This window comes from Hippopotamus amphibius, chromosome 1 (genome assembly GCF_030028045.1).
Source record: "Hippopotamus amphibius kiboko isolate mHipAmp2 chromosome 1, mHipAmp2.hap2, whole genome shotgun sequence".
Taxonomy (NCBI): Eukaryota; Metazoa; Chordata; class Mammalia; order Artiodactyla; family Hippopotamidae; genus Hippopotamus; species Hippopotamus amphibius.
Genome location: NC_080186.1, coordinates 82897918 through 82922440, shown reverse-complemented (window position 1 = coordinate 82922440; position 24523 = coordinate 82897918). Strand labels below are relative to the sequence as shown.

Below are 24523 nucleotides of genomic sequence, written 5' to 3'. Positions count from 1 at the left end.
GATGTGGGTAAAAATGTAAACAGTTTCCTACAATTAAAAATGCTAAAGTCCATCTGATAGAAGAAGAAAATTCACTCTGCTTTTAGGCAAGTTATGGTTTTAAACATCAAATTTAAAATTTAAAACATTATATAAAGGAAATGATAGATGCTATACAATCACCACAGTTTTAAGCCAAATGGTAATCATGAAGGGACCAGGGGTGAAGGGTGGTGGGATCTGTCATCCCAAAATGTGTCACTCTGGCACAAGGACTAGTTGACATGAGACACTTAAACAGCAGGTGCAGGAAGGGAACCCTCACTCCCCCCTTTTTCTTCCTAAACACGGAAGCTAAAACCCCATACAGAAGATGTCCTCCCTACACCAGAAGGAAAACAACACTCTTATCAAGGACAGGATGTTGAGACTGAGAGAACTCTATACAAACCTTATTAAAATAGTCCTTACCTTCCTTTAGCCTCTCTACATACTTTTCCACAATTGCCTCTCTTTGTTCAGCCTCATAGCCTCAGGTTTTGCCACTTCTTTGGGGCTTCATTTCCTTATAAGGGCTCCGTGTCACATAAAACTTATATTAAATAAATCTGTATGCTTTTCTCCTGTTAATCTGTTTCATGTCAACTTAATTCTTAGGCCCAGTCAAAAACCCTAACAGGGTAGAGGTAAAATTTTGCCTCCCCTACAGAGGCAAACCCCAGACCCATTTTATTCTATTAGTACAGGGCATACAACCCTAGCTGTTTACATCCCTATTTTCTCATATAAAAAGTAGAAGCTTGGTATGAGAACAAAGTGATACACTTGTTATGCAGTGTGTTGTTCATGGATGAAAGTCCTTATCTATGGCTTATTCTTCAGATTGAACTGCCATTTCCCAGTGCAGTCTGTGGATGATGCTAACAGGAATTATGTGGCAAAAAGATATTCCATGGTCAATCATGCTCTGGAAACACTGGATTCCTTTATTGTAAGCTGTCCTAGAACTATCAAGTTAATGTATACTGTGATTCTCCAGGAAAGGGATCTTCCTTTATACCTCCAAATGGTGAGGCTCTTTTTAATTTGTTAAATTAAAAAGGGAAGAAAAAATAAAGAAAAAGAAATTTTTTTGATTGCAAGAATTCGTTACAGAGGAATAAGGAGGCAGCTAGGAGAATACTTCTTTTAGTAGGTTTAGGGTAATCTACAAATCTGAAAATCTGAAACTTCCCCCATGCCATAAAATGTTTCCCAGAACTGATACTATCTTTTAAGGTCTCCTGTCTATCTGGTAGCATTTGTGAAGTACACTGAAGGTTTTTTCCTGGCTTTTCTAAAGAAGAAATTCATTCTAATAAAACCACATTTGACAAAATTTTTAAAAAAAGAGACACTGGTTGCTAAAAGGGCTTTCTGAATGTTTATTTTTGTTATTTTTTCAAGTCCAGGCTGTATGAACTCTGTATGAACTACCTAGGATTTACATACCAGAATAAAAAGAACAAGCAAAGTTTGTATAAGATATCTGATTCGTTTTTAATCTGAACAGAAAATAAGTAAGAATACAAGTTTGCTAAAGAGAAGTGGTAAAAATTGAATGTTATGTATTATGCAATCAGTATATCAAGTTTTACTTCTGTAGTCAGTGATTCTTATAGTTAATTCTGCAAAAAAACCAAAACCAGTTATGCAGAAACGAGAATATAAAAAGCCCCTTTCTGAATCCCAGTTTGATAAAACTGATTTCATATCTAGCTTATTGATAATACTCAATTTCAGTTCTCCCTGTGCAAATAATACACAGTCATTAATGATGGTTTGGTAAGATGAAATTGATTTCCCTTAGGATACAGTTTGACATAATAATCCAAATATTAAAAAAGTTATTAAAGATTCAGAGATAAACCAGTGCCTTAAGAAACAATTCACCCATGTGCATAATTTTATAACATATTTTTTACACATAAAATCACGGTCAAAGACAGTGACAGCATCGCATACTCAGTGCTTTACTTCATGTAGTGCATTCCTATGGCTCATCTGGAGTTTAACACCATGTAACCACCACACTTCTAATGAATGAGCTTCTAACATACACAAATCCATCCAATTCTTTAAAATTTCTAAAAATTTTATAAGACCTTGAGCTTGACATGTAAGGACTTTGTGTTTTAAATCCCAATCACTGAGAAGATTAGGTGTGAAACATAGTAACCACCCTTTATAAGCAAGACTGCACATATACTTTTGCTGCATCACCACAAAGAACCCCTATACAACTCAATACTGAAGATTGTGAGGGGCACATTTATTATTTAGCCAAAGAAAATTCAAATGGCTTTCCCGGAGTTAAATGTACCCCAAGACATAAGCAAGGAATGAGTACAACTGTGGCTGCTAAAGAAATCTGCCACAGTGTAATAAATGCCATTATGCCAAGATGTATGTTTTGATAACACACTATGATTTGTTTGTTTCCCACTATCATGGGGCACAAGAAAATGAAACTCAAGACTATCTTGTTAGAACAGGACAAGCGATGACCCCAGTTTTAAATAGGGTTCTTCACTGAAGGAAAAGATAGAGCCATAAAAGTCAAAGTAGTTGACTTCAAATGGTTTACATCCCAGGATGAATCAGGTTATACTGATTTAAGCCCAATTTAATTTAGGCAGGTTTTTAACCACAAGAATAAGGACATTCTTAGTACATATTAATAATTAAACCAACATATACACAATTAGCAATATCCTATATAATATTAAATGTTTTAACAACTTGTTCTCAATTATTTTATATCTAGTTAATTTGTTGCTTTGTTTAAAAAAAAAAGCTCAACTTTATTTTACAATGTTCTTTGCATTTCTAATGGTATTGTGTAATTATTTCATTGAAGCTGGTACAATACAGTTCTCCGGATTCTAAGAGCCAAACTCAACTGTATCTTCTGTTATCTGTTTGAATTCATAATTGCCTCTGCCATCCATATGCAGGTAGTACTATGGGAAAGAAGGGGGGAAAAATCAGTAATTGAGAACCTTCTTTTTGTCAGGAATTTATGTAGAGGTTATGATACAAGAAAACAATTGAAAATAATTATTTTAAGCCAGTAAAATCTTCAAAAGTTTATACTCAGAAATGCATACCATTTTCCAAGGAAAGACTAAATGAAGACGTCTGCTCTTTTTTAAAGCAGCCACAATATACCTCTGCTTGTAGTGGATATAGTAGTTTCCATTATAAGAACTAAAATACCAGACTTCCTTATTATTTTAAAGGAACCAAAATCTGTAAGCATCTCACAAATTAGAATGCTTCTATCACTCCACAACCACTGATCTACAGAGGTGCAACTGCACTAAATGCAAGCCTGTCAGATAGGACAGCCTCTAAAATACTTACTTTATTTAGCTGGTTTCCCAGATCAGCTCAGAACATCTAATTTAAGGCTTTTTGTTAGTTTGTTCTTTGATTTAGCAGAGGAGGATGAGAGCTACAGTGATTCCATCCTATGAAGATGCTCAGGACAGCAGTTACAAAGCCTTCTGTTTTATTTAGTGTTTTTTTGTTTACAGAAAAGACCTTTGTTTTTCTATTTTCTATATTGTTATTTTTAAGCTATTCTGAACTCTTAACATTGCAGTTCTTTGTGTCACCCCCTCCTTCACATGATCACTGGCCTGATGGTTATTTTGCTACTTGTCTACACCTCCAGGAGAAGAGGAGAGGGGAAACCCAAGTCCTTTCACTGTCCTATGGCTGCAATGTTGATGAACTTCTGAGAAAACACAAAGGATATATTTTAAACTCCCTGATTGCTAGTTATTTAGTTTTTCATTCAATTCATGAAAATGAGCAGATTATAATATACCATACCTTTAAAAGTCAACAGCTTTATAGAACTTCATTACAGTTTATTAAGAACTTTCATACAGGCTACCTCTTTGATCCTTGCGGTAATCTATGAGACTGCTAGGCAAGGATCAATAACGTTATTATACAAAGGAAGCAATTAATGCCAGAAACAGTGATGCCTGAACCCAGGTTTTCTGACTTCAAATCCCATGCTCTTCATTTAACCATCTGTACACTATCATCTAAACCAGGGGTCCCCAACCCCTGGGATCTAATGCCTGATGATGTGAGGTGGAGCTGATGTAATAATAACAGAATAAATGTAATGCACCTGAATCATCCTGAAACCATACCCCCCACCCCACCGCCAGTCCATGGAAAAACTGACTTCCACGAAACTGGTCCCTGGTGCCAAAAAGGCTGGGGACCGCTGATCTAAACCATAAGGTTCTTGAGAGTAAAGACAGTACTCTGTATCCCTCACGACACTTAGCCCAGGTATTTGGTAAAAAAGGTGCTCAATCAAGTATGTACGATTGAGCTATGTCCCATAAAGGGACAAGACACCCTTACCATGTTCTAATTTTTCTCAAACCCTTTCTGTATCCTTTAGGAAGGAAAAAAAGGGAGGACGAGAAGAAGGAAGGAAAAAGGGAAGGGAGGGAGGGAGCAGGAAGGAAGAGAAGAAAAGAAAATGAACTTAGCTGGGTTTATTTGTAGGGTTTGATCATTTTCCATTAGGAGCGGCACAATGGCACTGCTGGAGCACCTGTACCCGTGTAAACCTCACTGTAATATCCTTCTAAATTATAGTGACCACCTACTGAATTCTATTTTATTACAGTGTGATGACAATCATGGCTGACATTAGACCGTTTCCTCCTGGTAGTCCTGATCTCTACTAAAACTGTCCATAAACTTTTTGCTATCTGCTCCTTAAGACTCTTTCTCCTTCTGTCAATACAGAATGGTAAGAAAAAGTATATTTGACCGTAGCTGTGATAAGATTATGCACATTTTAGTCAGTTATTATACAACAGTCATTTATAAAACTGGAGAACCACTAACTGGTTCTCTAATATCTCTCATATATAACTAGGGACTGTTTATATATATTGCAGCTTTCAAAATTGAGAACTACAATAATATTTATGAAAATCCTATTTTATAAAAATGAACTCGAATCACCTTTTCCCTTTAAGTTACAAATTTATAAGGGAAATCCAAGAAATCTAAAACCATAATCACCTGAATTCGTATATGGAAATAAACTCTCACTATACCATTCAATATAAGAAATACAAACCTCATGGTGTTTCCAAAGAGACTTTCGATGTGACACAGTGAAGAGGGTAATGCCAACCTGATACAAGGAAAATGATTAAGGTTTATATCAATAACAGAGTCACAAATTAAACTAGTCTATATAATTTAAGCTGTTAAGATGACTGTCTTCAGTAGCTATAGTTTAAAATCAATGCCAAAGAGAAAAAACTACAACCCAAATGTTTGAGGTAATGAAAAGTACAGGCCATCGACCACACAATAAAAACTAACAAGTATCAACAGTCTTTAAGGAAAAACAAATAAAACTAAACTAGCAGGTACTAGCTTAAGTACATTATTTTGTTTTGGGCAGAAAATACATATCCTAGCACATTTTTTATTTTATTGTGAAAAATATACGAAGAGTATAAAGATGGTAAAAATAGCAAAAGGTCAAAATCATGAAAATTAAATCAATATAGCACGGTCTACAGTAAATTTGTTTTTCAAATACAGGGTCATAATCTTTTACTGGAAACCCTTATTTCAGAATGTGTCTTAGAATTGAGATTTAGGAAAAGTAGTATTTACCACCCCCAGAGGGTTCTGAGGCAGAATTCTGAAATTAAACACATCAGTGTTTCTGCAACAACACATATGGACAGGAACATTCAGTGAGAAAAATAAAACAGCTTAAAAATCTTTTGTTAGTTCAGGCTAGGTCTGGCTACCCAGTGAGCCTGCTACAAAATAATGAAAACTCTTTTGGTTAATAAGCTTACTGGATTTTAGACTGTGAATTAGGGTTTATGGATCGTTCTTCAGATTTTTAAACAACACTAAGAGATACAGCTTGTTGCTCTGGATCAGTGATTCTCAACCAGGGAGGGGAGGCAGGGGATTTTGTCCCATAGGGGATGTTTGGCCAGGTCTTTTTTGATTGTCACAACTGAGAGTGCTACAGACATCTAATGAGTAATGGTCAGAAATGCTGCCAAACATCCTATAAAGCAGAGGACAGCCTCCCACAACTAAGAATCATCCAACCCAAATGTCAATAGTGCTAAGACGGAGAAACCCTGCTCTAGATCACTGTTTCTCAAAATGGGTCTCTCGAGGCAGAGATACATGCTAGGGTAGCCAGGAAATCTCCACCATGAGTTCCAATTTTTATTTTCATTTTGATAATTAAAAAGAAGTTTGGGTAAGTATATTCTTCTTATCACTTCTATCATGAGATTAAAGTGCCTAAGTTTGTGTTTACACTTCTGCTGGTACCAAGTGATGACTTGAAGTGGTATCATTTAAAACTTTTAATGTATCCTAAGTTTGGCTGCCATGGGAAAGGTTCTCAAACAGGTTAGGAACTTCATGACAAATATACTGTCAGTTATTAATAAAACATATATTTCGATGGCGCAACACATCTGATTTTTGAAAGCTCACTTCAGGTATCATTTCTCTTACAATTCTAAAATAACTGGATTAGGTCTCGACTTAATGAAGGCATTCTTTATAATAGAATTACTTAAGTCAAATACGTAAGCAAAATTTAAAATTTAAGATCCGGACCTCATATTATTTTTGGACCTCAGATTAAACCCAAACCAGTGGTTTAGTTTCAGCAAAACAGTATCATAGGTCTCTCTATTGCTGCAATTTTGAAATTGTGTTTTAAAGTCTTGTCTGTACTTAATTTATAAGTTTATACTGGTTTTGTAGCTTTTGTAAATGAGTTTTAAGTTCATACCTCATTTCACGCTTATCCATATTCAAGTGCCATTATAGTAATACAATTTATCAACTGGGGGCCCCATAAGAATTTTTTTCTTTTAAATGGAATCTATACGTAGGAGAATTGCATCTTTTGTGGGGACCGGCAGCCTACAGCTAGATATAAGAGGAAATTTTATGGACAAAATTACCAGCAAAGAGCCTCTAAATCACTCATCAAATAGAGACTACATGGTTTTACGTGTAAGAGAATTCCACAAACATCTCTAATACCTATAAATCTGAAAATCTGTATAAACAAATGGATAAAAAATTATGACTAAAACTGATTCAGAAGAGAAAACCATTAAAGAAATAAAATCAGTAGCTAAAATCTTCCTTAAAGATGAATGTAGCAAATTTATTCTTTCTTCATTATGCAATTCTTCTCAAACTTTAATGTGCATCTGAATCATCTGGGGGTTTTGTTAAAAGGCAGGCTCTGATTTCGCAGCAGGGCTGGAGCTCCTGGGCGATGCTGCTGCTGCTGAGCTATCGCCACACTGAGCAGCAGGAACTTCATGCTGTATATATGCACATGGCTTTTTATATTTATTGTGAACTCCCAAAGGACAGTTACAAAATGTTAAAAGACTCCTGTACTTCATTTGCTTACACAGAAGCTCTAAAACAGTTAGGATATACTGCTCTTGTTCTCAAAATACAACAAGAGTATAGATGATGGTGACAATTCCTCAGGGGAAAAAAAACAAACAAAAGAACTGAGACTACTGAATAATTACTTAAAGAATGGAACCAATGAGACAGCCTGAGGAAAGGCTACTAAAAGAAGCCTTGGTAAAATATTGGCCAGGCCAGAGAAAAAAATGGGTCAATTAAAAGTTGCCAAATAATTACTGTTGAATTTTTTTAATTAAAAAATTTTTTTTTATTTTTCAAATTTTCTTTATAAAAAAACAAATGATATTTAGGTAAAGTTAACGCAACACATTAAGAAAATATCAGTTTATTAACTCTGAGTATAGGGAATGAGATAAAAGGAAAATAAATTTTAAACATTTATTTTATATCTGATACATGGCTAAAAAGAATTATATACAGAATTCATTGATAATTTTTTTTAAACTCGTATCAATTATCAGCTTAAAATCTTTACTGAAGCAAAATATCATCCTTTGATAGTAATTTTGTCACTTCATAACTTGGAATCTTCTCTTTGGGTAGATATTTGGTTGGACAAGAGTAAACTGGAAGAGGGGACAGAGAATTTACCATACTTACCTTTCGACAATGACTGTAAATGTAGTCTTCCACATCTACACTAACTGCACTTGTGCATTCATCCAAAATGGCAAACTGGGGCTTATGATAAAATAATCTTGCCATCTGAAGCATGAAAAGAAATATTCTGTATAATCACATAGAGCTAAAATTAATAAGCTAAAATAGATTTACTTTAAATTAGATACTCATTTACAGTGCACTAAAGTACAGATAAAAATTATTCTAGCTCAAAAAGTCTACTTCTCAGAAACAAAAACAATAAAAAGAAATCTGTTTTTATTGTCCTCCTGAACAACAGGAAAAATGTAACACATGGCAAATACTGTTAAGAGTAAATTAAGAACTTTTAAGACTGATATGAGATGAAGTTTAGTTTTAAACTAATATTAAAGAAAGTTGTCTAAACAAGATTAGAGGGTACACATTTTAATGAAATCTTAGAATTCAGACTATAGATGACTCAGATGCAAAAACTGACTATTTTAAAACATTTTTTGTTTAAGTAATGTCAAGTAATATTACATTGCCAATTAATATTCCCATCAGCAATGTCTGAGTGCACCTGTTGTATATATCCCTGTGATCAGTACTGGGCATGCTCATTTTTAAGAGTTTGGGCTAATTTTATAAGTTAAAATTAACATCAAGATTATTATAGCTTACATTTCTTTGATTAGCAGGAATGCTGAACACTTTGCTGTTTATTTTCCATATGCATTTTACTTTCTGGGAATTACTCATTCTGGTCCTTTGTCTAACAGATATTCCAAATTGTCCCCTGCTCCTAACACCGACCTCCATGTTGCAGGACCAATGGACATTTTCTATCCTTGCCCAGTTTATCATCTCTGCAACACTCGACTCAGGTGGCCATTCCCTCCTTCTTGAGAAGGTGAGAGTGAAATCATGGTTTTAAGTTTCTTTCCATTTCTTAGGCTGTTTTCTCAGTTTCTGTTCCAACATTTTCTCCTTCACTTGACCATTAAATACTGGGGTCCCTGAGGGTTAATTCTTAGGTTCTCTTCTCTTTTTCCTATGTTGTTTCTCTCTGAGTGATCTCATCAAATCTCATGATTTCAAATATTATTTACGTTTGTAAACTCCCAATATCTCTCTCTCATCCATACTTCTCTTCTAATTTCCAGATTGATATATAAAAATTCCTATTTGATCTTTCTATTTGGATATCTTACAGGACTCGCAAACTTTAAAAATCTAAAACTCAATAATTTTCTAGATTTTTCCCTTAAATCCACTCATCCATTTCCTGCACCCCATCTTGAACATTTCAGAAAATGACACTATCAAACAGCTGCTCAAGCTAGAAAGCTGTGAGTCCTCCTTGATTTTTCCCTTCTCCTCCTTACTCCCCCTCATTTTTAGTCCATTCAAGTCAGTCCTGCGGCATCTACTCACTTTCCCCAGCTCACAGTCCTGTCCTTAGCCCAGAGCATTATCCTCTCCTGCTTGGATGACCACAAATAGCCTACTGCTTCCTCTTTCGTACCTCTTTAACCCATTCTCCATGTAACCAGAGAGGATCTTCCAGAAATATAAGTCAGAGAATTTCATTCTTCTACTTAAAATCATTCAGTAACTTCCCCATTTCACTTAGAATAAAATTCTAACTCCGTACCATGGTCTACATGGCCCCACACAAACTCATTCCTACTCACTCTCTAACCTCAACATTCCAGCCACCATCGCCTCCTTTCAACTCCTAGGACACGAGGTGCCATAGGCCTTACAGGCTTAGCATATGTCACTTTCCTAATGTCTCAAACACCTTACTCTGCTCCTTGCATCCTTCAAATTTCTTCTTAATGTCCCCTTCTCAGGCAAACCTACCCTGATCCCTTTCCCCAATCCAAGCGGGTCCCTTCTGTAACATCTCTGCAGTTCTTCACATAGTATAAATTGTATGCTGTTTCTTTGTCTACCCCTGAGATTATAATAGTCACTAAAGCCAAGATTCCATTTTAATCACTACTGTACACCCAACACCTGTACAGTATAGGAAATATTCAAATATTTGATAAATGAATGACTAAAACATAAAAACAGCTTTCTTGGGGTTTATATCTTATTTATAAGAGGTGTGACCTTTGGGATCACGGGACCTTTGCTTTTTAGATCACAGAGACTTGAAAATATCTTTCTAAAAGAGGACTAGACGAGATTAAATATGGGGGAAGGGTGTGTCAGGGGAGGGGTGTGTGTGTGTGAGGGTGCATAACTGAAGGAAAGGGATGTGATAAAGTTGAAAGAGGGAGGGTCCAAAAACAGATGGAGATATTTAGTCATTCTCAAGAGGAAGGATGACATATACCCCACAAACAGTGGAAGCAGTAAGGTCAGGGCAGTCCAGTCTAGTGCAAAGTTATTAAAAGGAGTGGTTGTTTGAAGGCTTTCCACAAATGCCCCTCCTCTGTGTTCCCATGGACTGCTTTGCATGCCTTCATTACCACACTTACCACATTATATGGAAATTTTCTCATCATGTGTCTTTCTCTTTCCCACTATGTGGTCAGCTACTTGGTATCCTCAATACAAGGAGCTTGTAAAGTATATGAACACTGCAGTCATGCTGCTGACTTGACAAGCCATCCCCACCCCCCACAGCTTTAACATTTGCTGGGTATCTCTGCCTGGCAAGCCACTTAACTGTTCTATAGTTCTATTTCTTCTGTGAAATGGGACACTCATAGCTCTCATCTCACAGGACTGTTGCAAGAATGAAATGAGATAACCTGTGTAAAGTGCTTGGCATATTGCCTATCGCCTATTAAGCACTCAATAAAAATTAGCTGTCATTTAACTGAAATAACAGCTCCTCTTTTTTCTTAGAAGAAGGGGGAGACTTATTCTGCTGAGAGTGGTGGAGTAAGCAATGGGGTAGAAAGCCTGAGACTGGTAGTTTTCAAATGATTATCATGAAAATGACACAAAGGGACAAAAACCAGTAATATGTTCGCCAAGCCATGCTATGAGTCCCTGTAAGACTGGAAACCATGGAAGTGCAGTGGCACCAATCCATCTCATTCCCTGATTTTTTCCAGCAGTGCTCAGAAGCCAATGTACAGAAATGCCAAGGCAAACAATTGCTCTTGGACGGATGTTTAAATAACATGAGAGAACAAAAAGTGGGAAAGGAAGTTAAGGGGAAGGGATCATTTGTTCATTCCTTTAATAAATATCGCCTGTGTACCTCCTACGTGCCAGGCCCTGAATTATTAAGTCTGTGCTGGATAGGAAAGATGGCAGTCAGAAGGCAACTGATCAACTGCAGAAAAGGAACGGGTCAATATTAGAGAGATGTCCGTGAGTTTGAAGAACAGGGACAGTTGCTAATCAGGTAAAAGAAAAAGAATTGATTACAAAAATGGATTTAAAACAACACTAAAAATCTTATGACAGTGGTACCTCTGGTAAGGTGGTTTGGGCCTTTCTTTATACTTTTATAAATATTCCAACTTTTCCATCATATATACTTTTTCATAATATATAAAAAAAAAAACCCATTACTAAAGAGAGCAAGAACAGTGGAGTAGAAAAGATAACTATGGGTCAGAGAAATAAGACAGCCCAATTTAGGATATTAGGTGGAGCAACCCTGGATGATGGTGGCTGGACCCAAATGGGTGCAATGAGGGAAAAAGACATGTCACTTGAGACTTCAAGGTACAGTGAGAGAAGAGAATTGGTCAGACAGTTCACCTGCACATTGAACAGGCCGTATACTGTAATACATTAGCTAAGAGCAAGAGTTCTGGGGTCAGACCCACCTGCATGTGGATCTCAGTTCGGCCATGCAGCAGCTATTTGGTATCAGTAAACTGCTTAAGTTCTCTAAGTCTTTCCCTCATCTGTACCTTACTTCACAGGGCTATTGGGAGAATTAAACAGGGCCTGCCATTCCAAACCAATCTTTCCCTCATCAATATTCCAGTGCATTTTCTTTGCAGCTATCACTGAAGACTGTCTGCCTGGTGTCATAGTCAAATGAGAATATCTGGCTCTCCTAACTAGATTATTAAGGCAGGCACCTAGCTAAGTGCCTCACACAGAATAGATTCTTAGCTAATCCTGAACTCTGTGGAAAGCATACCACAATTAAGTTTTTTGCTGCTAAAATAATGGAATAATAGTATTTTCCCCTATGTTTATGTTGATTTTTTTCAAGGAACTTCTAGAAATGTATTCACCAGATCTCCCTTTATTCAATAGTTTTATTCCATTCTCTCAAAGTCAAATCCTGACACTCCTTACCCAAGAGTTCCTCTGGTTCATTTGTTTTACACCAACCTTCACTCTTACAGATTCACTGTTCTGGTTAAACCTTTCAAGTCTGTTCTTCCTAAAAATTATAATTTTTATAATTTATAAATTATAATTTTTATAATTTATAAAAATTGTCTTTTCTTCCCATCAACTTTTTAAAAAATTTTATTTATCATTTATTTTGGCTGTGTTGGGTCTTCATTGCGGCACACCGGCTTTCTCTAGTTGTGGTAAGTGGGAGCTACTCTTCGTTGCGGTGTGCAGGCTTCTCCGTGGTGGCTTCTCTTATTGTGGAGCACAGGCTCTAGGTGCACAGGCTTCGGCAGTTGCAGCACGTGGGCTCAGTAATTGTGGCACACAGGCCCTTGAGCGCAGGCTCAGCAGTTGTGGTGCATGGGCTTAGCTGCTCTGCGGCATGTAGGATGGTCCCAGAGCAGGGATCAAACCTGTGTCCCCTGAATTGGCAGCTGGATTCTTAACCACTGCACAACCAGGGAAGTCCACCCCATCAACTTTTTACTTTGAAAAATTTTAATCCTACCAAAAAACTGAAAGAACAATAAAATGAATACATATACATTCTCCACCCAACTTCAACAATGTTAATATTTATTGCATTAATCTTTTCTCTCTCCCTCCAAACTCTTTTAAAGTAGCAAAACAATATGCTCTCTTTTAAACTTCATATTCAATTCTCCAAATACTAGCCTATACAGAACACATTCTGCCAAGGGCTTGGTCATGCAACAGTGTTATAGGTGAGCTCTCCCAATCTCCCAGCTCGATCATGGTTCACCTGGCTTTACAGGATTCCTTCCCTCACTCCCTATTCTTCCAAAATATCCTCTCACTCCTCTAGGCATACCTTAAATTTCTTATCTTCTAATAAAAACTACCCCCGTGTAACATTTATACCACATATATAGAAGTCCTTAGTTTAAGCAGATTTATTTTTCTTTCTCTGAGTTTCCATTGTGTCCACTTGTGAATCTTGCCTTATCCTTCCATTTTCTCTGAAGTCATAGTATAGGAATTTAAATTAGTTTTCTTGATTTGCATTTATTTCTATAGGCATCTTCTAAACTGATTCCAGAAATACTCAATCACTTCAAATTCTCACTCCTTCAGCCAAATTTCCACCTTGAGTATGGCAGATACCTCTCTTTTCTTTTGTTTATGATTCATTCGTCACTCTAGATTAATCTCATGTTATAGCCAGACAAATCACAATATTAGGTTGACACTAAGTTCATACAGAATGGGTATGATCTGGAGAAAAACAACACGCAAAACAACCAGGAAACAGGAGGTAACCAAAAGGTAGACTATAACCTGAAGATAAACAGTAAACAATTCTGCAATAAGTCAATTCTTTTGCTATCTTCCCTTGGCTACAGTTTTCTTTAATTTCCACAAGATTAACACTCCCTCCCCCCCAAATTCCTCTGGATCTGCTCAAACTATGGTATGTCTAGTTAGAAAATGACTCTTTAAAAGTTATCCCACTTTACAGAGTACTCAAAGAATCACTCAATAGGTCACGTTTTGTAGTCATGTTTGATTGGGATAAGTTTAGTCAATTATAAAATTAAAATAATTCCTTTCAAATGTTTCTCTGTATGAGGAAAATTTAAAAATTCTAAATAACTTTAGTAGATACTGAGCCCTGAAACAGGGATACATACAATGATGGAGGGAAAGGGCAAGAACAGAATAAAGAATAAAATGATAATAAAATTAACATCTCTAACACCTTCAGATACTTTAGAGAGAATAGGCTGAGTAAGACAGAGAGATGTCTATCGGGAAAAAATACTAAAAGGGATCTCATAACCCAACCAGGACCAATGTGCTACAAAGTTCTCCCAACTTTTAGAAAAATGGATTAATGGTATATAATTGGATCTGTATCTTTTCCTTTCATGGGAATATTTATGAATTTTTCAGAATTCCAAATTTACATGCAAGTTATACTTTTATTATCATATAAACTGAGCCACACTATAATAATTGCTAAATAAAAAGATTAAAATAAAACTGTGTGCCTTAATTATCAAAATGCTGGATTCTAAGAGTGACTTCATGCAACCAGCTGCATTGCTATGCAGTGTCTTCAGAGCACACTTACCGCCATCCTTTGCTTCTCTCCACCACTGAGTACATCCATCCAATCCTGAACACTGTCCCAGCCTCCTTCACGTTCAAGGATATGACCCAACTGGACATTGTCTAAGTATTCCTTCAGTACCTTTCAGCAAAATGATTAAGGATGAAATCACGCTTAATATAAACCAACATTCTCTATCTTGATTTTTTAAACTAGAATCACTATAATTCTATTGCCAATATCACTAAAAAAGGCACACTTCACAAAAGACTGTGGCACATAGGTAAACCTAAACTCTTTACTTCCTGTTTATACTAATTTTGACAAAATATATCTAGCAGCTTAAAGAGAGTAACACTACTGTACATAATTAAAGGACAAGTGCAATGAGAAAATAAACAATAGTGTAAAGACAAGGTTAAACATTCAACAAGTCATGTTCAAGCAAAATGGTCAACATCTCACCTCAACCTGGAAAGTTATAATTAATGATAAGGCTTTAGAAGCCTTTACAAAAAGTTAGGATAAACTACTTGGCATCGAAAATACTTAACTGATAAAGACTCTGAAGTGGAGTGTTTTCAGTAAGTCTAGGATATAAATATTTCCTTACAAGGTCAGAAATCCCCTTCTTTTTCTGATCTTCTCTTCCATCTGGATATATCACTTGGTCTCGAAGTGTTCCAAGAGTCATATAAGGTCTCTGACAGTAATAGAGCAAAAGTCATTAGAAGTGAATTTTTAAAAAATAAGTCAAAAGATCTTTAAATCAAAGATTATAAAATAACTCAAACAAGGTCCTACCTGGGGAACATAAAATAACTTTCCTCTCTCGGGTTTAGTTAGACACCCTCCAAAAAGAGGCCATAACTATAAAAGCAAAGAAGGAGGGGGAAGAACAGTTGTAAATTTCACAATGTGGTAGATTATATGGCAAAATGAGACTGCAAAACCTTGAGGCCAATTTTTACTTACTTCACCAAGAACACGGAAAAGTGAACTCTTTCCACAGCCATTTGGACCACAAATTAGAACGTTGGCCCCAGATCGAACCTGAGGGAAAATGAGTCTATGAATTAATTAAACAGAATATATACTCAATGAATATTTCCTTAGAGTCAAATAGTTCTTTGCTAATGATCAGCTTTCTATTTTGTCTATAAATGTGATATTAGGTAGAAGCAGTGGAGGTTATGGATGTAGATACCTTTTATTTTTGTCTACTTTCAATTTTCACTCAGTCACTTTTTTTTCCACTTACACTTTGGGATACCAAATTGTACACTCTAAATATATGCAGTTTATTGTAAAAAAAAAAAAATTAAAACAAAACAAAAAAATGCAATGACAAATAAATATGTATGTATTGAAAAAAAAACACTACTGATTGATATCAACTTAATCTCAATCAGAATACAAAGAGCTAAAGCCTGAATTCTTGAAAACAGTAATTATGTATGTACACACAGTCCTGTTTTTTTTAAAAAAATGGAGTTGTACTATATATACCACTCTACAGCTTGTTATTATTTAACAATATATCACAGATGTTCTTCCAGGTCAGTATATCCAGATTCTGCTCATTCTTTTCTTAATGCCTGCAGTATATTCCATAATAAGGATGTATTGTAAATTATTTAAATACTCTCTTCTTGTTAAAAATTTAGGTCATCTGCATTTTGTTAGCCCTTTTAATAATATCGCCATGAAGCTCCGAGTCAGTGAGCAAATTGATGCAACAGTGAGAAATATTTCTATAGATCAAATTCTTAGAAATTATGTGTTGTATCAAAGTATATATTATAAATATTTATAAGTGCCACTAAATTGCTCTGCAACAATGTAAAGATAAAGTTAAATGAAAAATGTCAACAATGGTTGAGTTCTAAGCTTATGGTCTTATGTAATATGAATTAACCAGGTGATAAATCAAAAAACCCAGGTCATAACTCTAGCTTACACAGCAATGTATCACAGCAGAAAAAAGACAACAGAGAGATATGAGTTACCCTAGCTGTGGAACCTGACTCTTTAAGACTGTTGAGCCTTAGGTTCCTATTATTTAATTCAATGAATATGCACTGAATACTCAGTGTCAGGCTCTGTTTGAGCCAATGCAGCTACATTAGTGAGTAAAAGAAACCAAAAAAACCCCAAAGAACAACAAAAAACACACCAAAATCCACACCCTTACCAGTATACATTCAAGTGGGAGAAACATACAATAAGGAACATGCATAATAAATAAGTAAACAGTATGTTAGAAAATAAGCACCATGGGGGAAAAAATAGATCAAGGTAAAAAAAACTGGGGCAGGGTGGAGGGGAGGGAGGCTACATTTTTAAGGTGGTCAGCCCAGGCCTCACTGAAAATGACAACTGGGCAAAACTTTGAAATAGAGTCAATTAGGCGTTTATCTGGAGGAAGACTGTTCCAGTCCCAAGCCTACCCACGAAAAGTAGCTACAAAGGTTGAGGCAGGAATGTACTATTCAAAACACAGAAAGGATTCTGCTGAAGAAGGATGAGCAGGAGGCAAGAGTAGTAGGAGATGAGCTCCGAGAGGCAAGAGGTGGTGGTGGGGTAACAGCAGGCAAGTCCCTTAGGGTACTGTAAACCACTGAAAGAACTTTTTCTGATGAAATGCAGAGCCATCTGCATTATTCACAATAATCAAAAAGTGGGAGCAACCCAAGTGGAGAAATGAATACACAAAATGTGGCATATACATACAATGGAATATTATTATTCAGCCTTAAAAAAAATGAAATTCTGGTACATGCCACAACATGAATGAACCTGAAGACATGATGCTAAGTGAGATACGCCAGACACAAAAGGACAAATATGATTATTCCATTCACACGAGGCACCCAGAACTGGCAAATTCACTGAGACAGAAAGTAGAATAGAGGTTACCAGGGACTGAGGGGTGGGGAGAAAGGAGTTATTGTTCAGTGGGTACAGAGTTTCCGTATGCTGTGATGAAAAAGTTCTCAAGACAGTGGTGATGGTTGCACAACACACTAAATACACTTAATGCCACTGAACTGTATACTAAAAATGGTTAAAATGGTCAATTTTATGTTTGCGTGTATTTTACCACAGTTGATCTATAACAAAATACCACAACTTATGCACATCAATATTAGAGAATGAGCTATTCTGAATGACTTTTCCAGATGAGTGATCTCTTTTTCTGACAAATTATTTTAAAGAGTGATTTTGATGGACTTCTTCTAAATACGTATTTTTTTTTCCTATAAAATTGAATATAGTGAATATTCCTAATAATACATTATATATAATAATTGCATTCTACTATAGCAGTGATGCCCTCAGGAGTGCCTAAAGTTCAGAGAATGATTAATTAAATGGTTGCCTACCACTACTTTATTCAGGTAATGTTAGCCATCTGTACTGTTTTCTGCACCTAATGATTATTGTGGTTTTCATTGGTATCCAGTACCCCTCCCACATTATTTGGCGCAACATGCCAAGAAATCTAAAAACCAAGTTTGTAATGATGTGTATAAATAATGACTAGTTACTGAAATCCTTAGGTACTCTTCTATGTTCAAATGTCATTGACGTGGCATTAACTTTTCTTTACTCCGTGGCTTTTGATAATGTTGGACAAAACTTCCAATTATGACATCAGCCATGGTAAGCCAGTGACAATTTTTCCAAATTAAAGATTTGGAAAAACATATTTTTTTCTGGGTTGAATTAAGACTAAAAGCCAAGGGTATCTTTCACTGAAAACCAAGTTCTTAGTAACACTCTATTACTGAGGATCCTGGACTGCTTTACTGGGGCAATGAATGCTTTGAACCACCATATCTTTTACCAATAAAAATATTCCCCCAGAAATATCACTTCTTGATGAATTTACTATAATAAAACATCAAAATATTCTACATGTAAATACGATTTAAATAAAAGAGATTACAAGACAGTATGCTGTTTATGAAGATTTATATAGGCTTCTTTAAACATTAAAATATGCTTACTGAAAAGGTAAAAATTTTAGTAAGTTACGAAGTACTATTTTAATGCCCACATTATAACCTACAAGTAGTTATTTCTTAGGGTCTCTTCAGTCTACATAAATATGCCATTGCTGAGGGAGTTTATAAAGGAATAAGATATAAAATCTTCTATCTCAAAGAAGCTTATATTATTTGGTTATTAGGTAACCCAAAAGGCAAACTGATCATAAAGTAGGAAACATTTACTTGTGATGGTCAAGTCTCAGTTTTATCATGCCTCTTTGTAGGAGAAAGGAGTCTTTATTTTCAAGTAAACCAGATGGACAGAAAACAATCAGATGTTACAAAGAAGTGATGGATGCTTGTTGAATTAAATAAATAAATAAATAAATAAATAAATAAATAAATAAATAATCTATGTTTAATAATTGACAGAAAGACAAAATAAATGAGAAAAAGCCAAGTCTATCTTAGAGTATCTTAAGTCAGAAAGAGACAGAAGAGGAATTTACAATAGTGGACCAAAAGGACAGAAGTCAAAGAAACAGCTCCCAGTGGAGGAGAAAACAATACAAGAATCACAGAATAGACAACATTGGTACAGAATATGGTCACAGAGTAAAAAAACTTGAACAAGCAGGGGTGTAACCGGTAACAAAATAAGACTTTCCAAAATGAAATCAAAATAAGAGTAAAAAAGTCAGGGCCTTTCTGAGACTAAAAAAGTGAAGTTATCAGGACTGGCCAGAAGTATACTAAAATTCAAACATAAAGGCTTTAAAGGGCAGGGCTTTGGACTGAAATGAAAGGGACAGCATTAGTGTGGTAACCTAATGACAAAGTGAGCATATCATAGACTGTAATCATGATCTATTTACTCCATGTAGTTGTACATACAGATTCCAAATCTCTCCTCAACTAGGCTCAAGCCATGTGTGCATCTATACTGTTGGTGTATTCTATGTTTGCATAAAGACAGAAGTGAGGGAAAGTAGGAGAAAGGGCCAAGAGGATTCTTCAATGGAGAAATCTCATGGGTAGTGACAATAAAGGGGCCACTGGAAGTCTATCAAAGATGGAGTTTTGAGCTCTGTTTTATTCTTGAAATCAAGCCCTGTAGGTGGCCACCTACTTTGCCAAGGGAGCCCCATATGACTGTAGCATCTAGAGCTAAATGAGAAAACACTTCTGTAATACTTGTGCCATTAAATATTTTCCAACTATATTCACATTTTCTGTACTTCCCTTTGTGTTTCCTGGCTTTAAAATAAATGACAAAATATAACACTCATTGCTGAATAAGTCCAAAGTACTTTGCATAGCTAACACTTTTCATTTTTACAGTTCCTTAAAAAGAAAGTGAAGACACACATAAATGTACGACTAAGAGTAGAAAAACTGAACTTACCTATAATTATAACACTTTAAAAACAAATCCAATAATTATACTCCTTATTTTAAAAACTATCAGACAACATTCCTTCAGTGAAAGCAGTTGAAAAGAATCTCCACATACAACACAAATTACAGAGGACCATATACATAGGCATGTAGAGAAGAATTCTAGAGTTGTGCTGTCCAATACAATAGCCACTAGTCACAGGTGGCTATTTAAGGTCAAAGTTATTAAAATTAAGTAAAATCCAAAATTCAGTTCCTCAACTGTACTTAGCCACATTTCAAGAGTACAATAGCCACGTGTGGCTATTATATTGGACAATGCAGATGTAGAACATTTCCATCACTGCACACAGTTCTACTGGACAGTGTTGTTCTAGAGTAATGGTATCTGGAACTGGAGAAACAGCCCACATGACAGACACTTGTTGCTAATCTTCAAGATTTTCAGATGTGAACTATCCATAAAGTCACAATAGACACATAACCTACATAGCACCCCTCAGGTCTGCGAGCATCTTATAAAATCAGATAATAATTCTCATCTTTTGCTTTTCCTTTCTAATCTGGCCTGCCACATGCCCATCTGTTAACAGACCACACTCATCAGCACCACAATTCACTCGGCTCGAGATGTTACATGTCTTGGGTGAGGGGCGTCCTGAGTGCTATTATGCTGCTCTTCCACTGTTTTCATCAGAACATGAAAGTCTATATTTTGTTTTTATAGGTACAGACCCTCCTGTACCACCAAAATGATACCAAATCATAAATTATTTTAATTTAAAGAGACTAATGTTATATTTGCACGTTTAAATACTCATCTTACATCGGAGATTCCAATTATCTATATCTTCTATGGCTTTCTTGAGATGGGCTTTATTTGCAAAAGACTTTTTGATAGTAGTATTTGAAACTTTAAAGTCCTATCAAATAAGAAAAATAGATATCTGTTTCCAAGACTTACTTTTTATTTTTTCTTCCAGTTTTATTGAGACATCATTGACATGCCACACTGTATAAGTTTACGGTGTACAGCATAATGATTTGACTTCCATACACCATGAAATGATTATCACGATAAGTTTAGTGAACATCCACCATTTCATGTAGATACCAAATTAAAGAAACAGAAAAAAAAGTTTGTGTGTGTGACAAGAACTCTTAGGGTTTACTCTCTTAACTTTCATATATAACATACAGCAGTGTTTTTATATTTATCACATTGTGCATTACATCCCTAGTACTTATTTATCTTATAACTAGAAATTTATAGTACTTTATGACTATCTTAATCCAAGGCAGCCCTCCTTTATAAAGGCTTACTTTTTAAAACAATTTTGTGGGTTTAGAGATTAAGTGAAGCCTTAAAATTATGTTAAATATTTGACAACAGTTTTTCATTTCATGTTTTGAAGATGATTTAAGTTTTTATACAACCATGTAAAAACTTACTTCAAAGTTAAGGTCTCGAATCAAGATATCTCCATTTGGCGTTGCTAAAGGAACATGATCAAATCTATAGAGGAAATTAATAAAAAGACAATAATTGTATATTAAACACTAAGCAGATATAGCTGAAAGAGAAAGGCTACTGTGTACTTTAACAAATGTTTATGGTGCTAAAGAACCCTTTTCTGTACGTACTTTATAATGTTATCTGCATTGATGACTTCTCCAGTACCAGGTATCAAGGGAAGGTCTTGTGCTCCTTCAATATGTTAAATGGAAAAATCAGTATTAAAGCATTGTGTCATGTCAGCAAAGACTTATACTACGTGAACTAGTGCATTCATATTTACCCTTTTCCTGTTGTGAGACCATAGTACGTTCATATTTGCCCTGATTTAAATCCGTCAGTACTTGCATTAATTCTGTAATCCGAGCAGTAAAGCTGAAATTTTAAAAAAGAGAAGAAGAAAGCCATAATCAAAACTTCAAAGGCTATCATATCTTTTATTATTTACTTATTTGAATACAATTGACATATAACATTAAATTCATATCTGTTATTTTATACTAACGTAACTGAAGTTTCTAAACTTATTATTTAAATGAGATAACTTGAAAGAAATCTCATCAACAAAGTATTAGTGATGGTATACATGTTTTATTATTATGCTTCAGTAGGGGAGCAGGAACATGAGGCTTAAGAAAAGAGGTCTCATAGGATCCCACCTCAACAGATACTGACTAGGCAAGTCAAGAAGGTTGTGTGCCACTAGAATTTTAAGGAATTTTCTAGTAAATACTACAAAAGGACTAATGTTAGTGCATTCTTTGGGCCCACGAAGCATGGACCCTGAGTTACTGCTGGAGTGAGCTATAAAGCCTTGAATAAAGTTGGCTTTTCTCTCTGAGGACGTCATTTATTTTAGGTATGCCAAAGACACACTACTTCCCTGCAAACGTGGAAGAATTTGGAAGAATCCTCTCCTTCCTCCTCTTAAGAGGGGAAAAGATGAAGTTTCTTAATATTAGAAAGAAATCACTGTGGTGATAGAAATCAAAACTAATGACAAGAAGTTGAGGAGTAGAAGAATGACATGATGATCAAAGAGAAAGCACTCTAACCAGAGAAGCAAATAGGATTGTTCTGTGAATAACAAGCAGAAATTTCCTAAAGGAACAGAAGCATCCCACATGCCAGGACCTGTAAAGGCATGGGAAAGCTATTAACAAGTAGGAAGAATGTCAGCATTCTCAAGAGAGAGACTCCTCATAGAAGTTTACAACTTCTTCTATCTTGCCGTGAAGTCCTTAACTGCCAAAGGAGTGGAGAAGAAGGAACAGAAAAATAAGGCAGATTAATCACAGGCCTGGGAAAGATCCAAAGTCATCCAATTTCTTCAGATGACCTGAAACTTACGGTGCTTTTTTACATTATAGTGGTTTTGACAGCATACCAAACCCTTTATATTAGACCTTGAAATTTTGAAATATTTAATTCCATTTGATGGTCTAAGAGAAATTTTACTAGACACCCTGACCATATTTACAATTGGACCTACAGCTACCAGAAACTAACTTTTCATTTATTTCCTTTAAAATCAACTTCAACCTTGTTTATCTTTTGTTGAGTTGCCAGTTATCAAAGACCTAAGGGAAAAAAACAGTATGGTAGGGGACATAAAAGTTCAAATGAGAAAACTCTATTCACTAACTTAATTTTCTGTGAATTAAGGAAAGACTGCCATGATTCAACATTTCCCAGCTTACTGAATACTAGTGTCCACAGAGCAGACAACAACTAACCTAGTTTAAGGCTCAAAATAGCTATCTTAAGGAAACATGAAAAGTTCACTATCAAAGAAAAATCTTCCTAATTTTCTATCAAAACCAGCTTCCAAGAGTAGGAAATATGGGGCTTCAGTTGCTCCTTATCTCAACTTCAACTGGGCACAATCATTAAGAATAACATATTTTTAAAAAATTATTCTCTGTAAAAGGGAACCTTCCTGTACTGTTGGTGGGAATGTAAATTGGTACAGCCACTACGAAAACAGTATGGAGGTTCCTTAAAAAACTAAAACTAGATCTACCATATGACCCAGCAATCCCACCACTGCACATATACCCTGAGAAAACTATAATCCAAAAAGAGACATGTACCACAATGTTCAGTGCAGCACTATTTACAATGGCCAGGTCATGGAAGCAACCTAAATGCCCATCAACAGATGAATGGATAAAGAAGATGTGGCACATATATAAATGGAGTATTACTCAGCCACAAAAAGGAATGAAATTGAGTTATTTGTAGTGAGGTGGATGGGCCTAGAGACTGTCATACAGAGTGAAGTAAGCCAGAAAGAGAAAAACAAATACTGTATGCTAACTCATATATGTGGAATGTAAAAAAATGGTACTGATGAACCCAGTGACAGGGCAAGAGTAAGGATGTAGATGTAGAGAATGGACCTGAGAACATGGCAGGGGAGTGGCGGCGAAGGGTAAGCTGGGACGAAGTGACAGAGTAGTAGTGACATACATGCACTACCAAATGTAAAATAGATGGCTAGTGAAAAGCTGCTGCATAACATAGGGAGATCCACTCGATAATGGGTGATGCCTTAGAGGGCTGGGACAAGGAGGGTGGGAAGGTGTCGAGGGAGGGAGGGGATATGAGGATATATGTATAAATACAGCTGATTCACTTTGCTGTACCTCAAAAACTGGCACAAGAGTGTAAAGCAATTATATTTCAATAAAGAGCTTTTAAAAAAAGAAGAAAAGAAAAGAAAAGAAAAGAAAAAAAAATTATTCTCTGCAATTTCTCATTATTCCTAATCTTACTTACCCAGCCAATCTTGTCATTTCACGGCCAGCCAAAACTATTCGACCCAGAGCTTGAGACATTCGCAAAAGCATTCTTCCACTTTGGTAGTAATCCTGAAATAGAAATAAACACTAGTTTTCACTTACATTTCTAACATTAAAACTAGCTTTTCTTTACTTCTATATTTAAAATTTCAGTTGAGCACAACTGCTCCTACTACTTTACCTCCAGAAGTTCTGAGTGTGAGCTCTTGAGATGGCGAGGATGAGACAAATCTAGGAAAGGACGACTGACAACTACGTAACCAACCACAGTGGCAAGATCTGAAACAGAACAGTTAAGATT

At 35.7% G+C, this 24523-nt stretch overlaps 1 protein-coding gene across 3 annotated transcripts in view; it reads right to left on the bottom strand.

The window, feature by feature from the left end:
* Positions 1–1499: 1499 nt before the first annotated feature.
* ABCD3 (ATP binding cassette subfamily D member 3) overlaps positions 1500–24523 on the bottom strand; it is a 75916-nt gene continuing 52892 nt past the window's right edge. For 2 of the 3 annotated variants that reach the window (XM_057718028.1, XM_057718048.1), the window contains 12 exons: positions 24404–24501; positions 24200–24291; positions 21702–21793; positions 21547–21610; positions 21355–21418; positions 15485–15562; positions 15314–15379; positions 15123–15212; positions 14531–14650; positions 8119–8223; positions 5144–5200; positions 1500–2981 (listed from right to left, as the gene is read on the bottom strand). In XM_057718028.1, the coding sequence (XP_057574011.1) occupies positions 2904–2981; positions 5144–5200; positions 8119–8223; positions 14531–14650; positions 15123–15212; positions 15314–15379; positions 15485–15562; positions 21355–21418; positions 21547–21610; positions 21702–21793; positions 24200–24291; positions 24404–24501 (1004 nt within the window). In that variant the 3' untranslated portion in view covers positions 1500–2903. The remainder of the gene's footprint in view (positions 2982–5143; positions 5201–8118; positions 8224–14530; positions 14651–15122; positions 15213–15313; positions 15380–15484; positions 15563–21354; positions 21419–21546; positions 21611–21701; positions 21794–24199; positions 24292–24403; positions 24502–24523) is intronic. The other variant, XM_057718038.1, reaches the window with a different exon arrangement.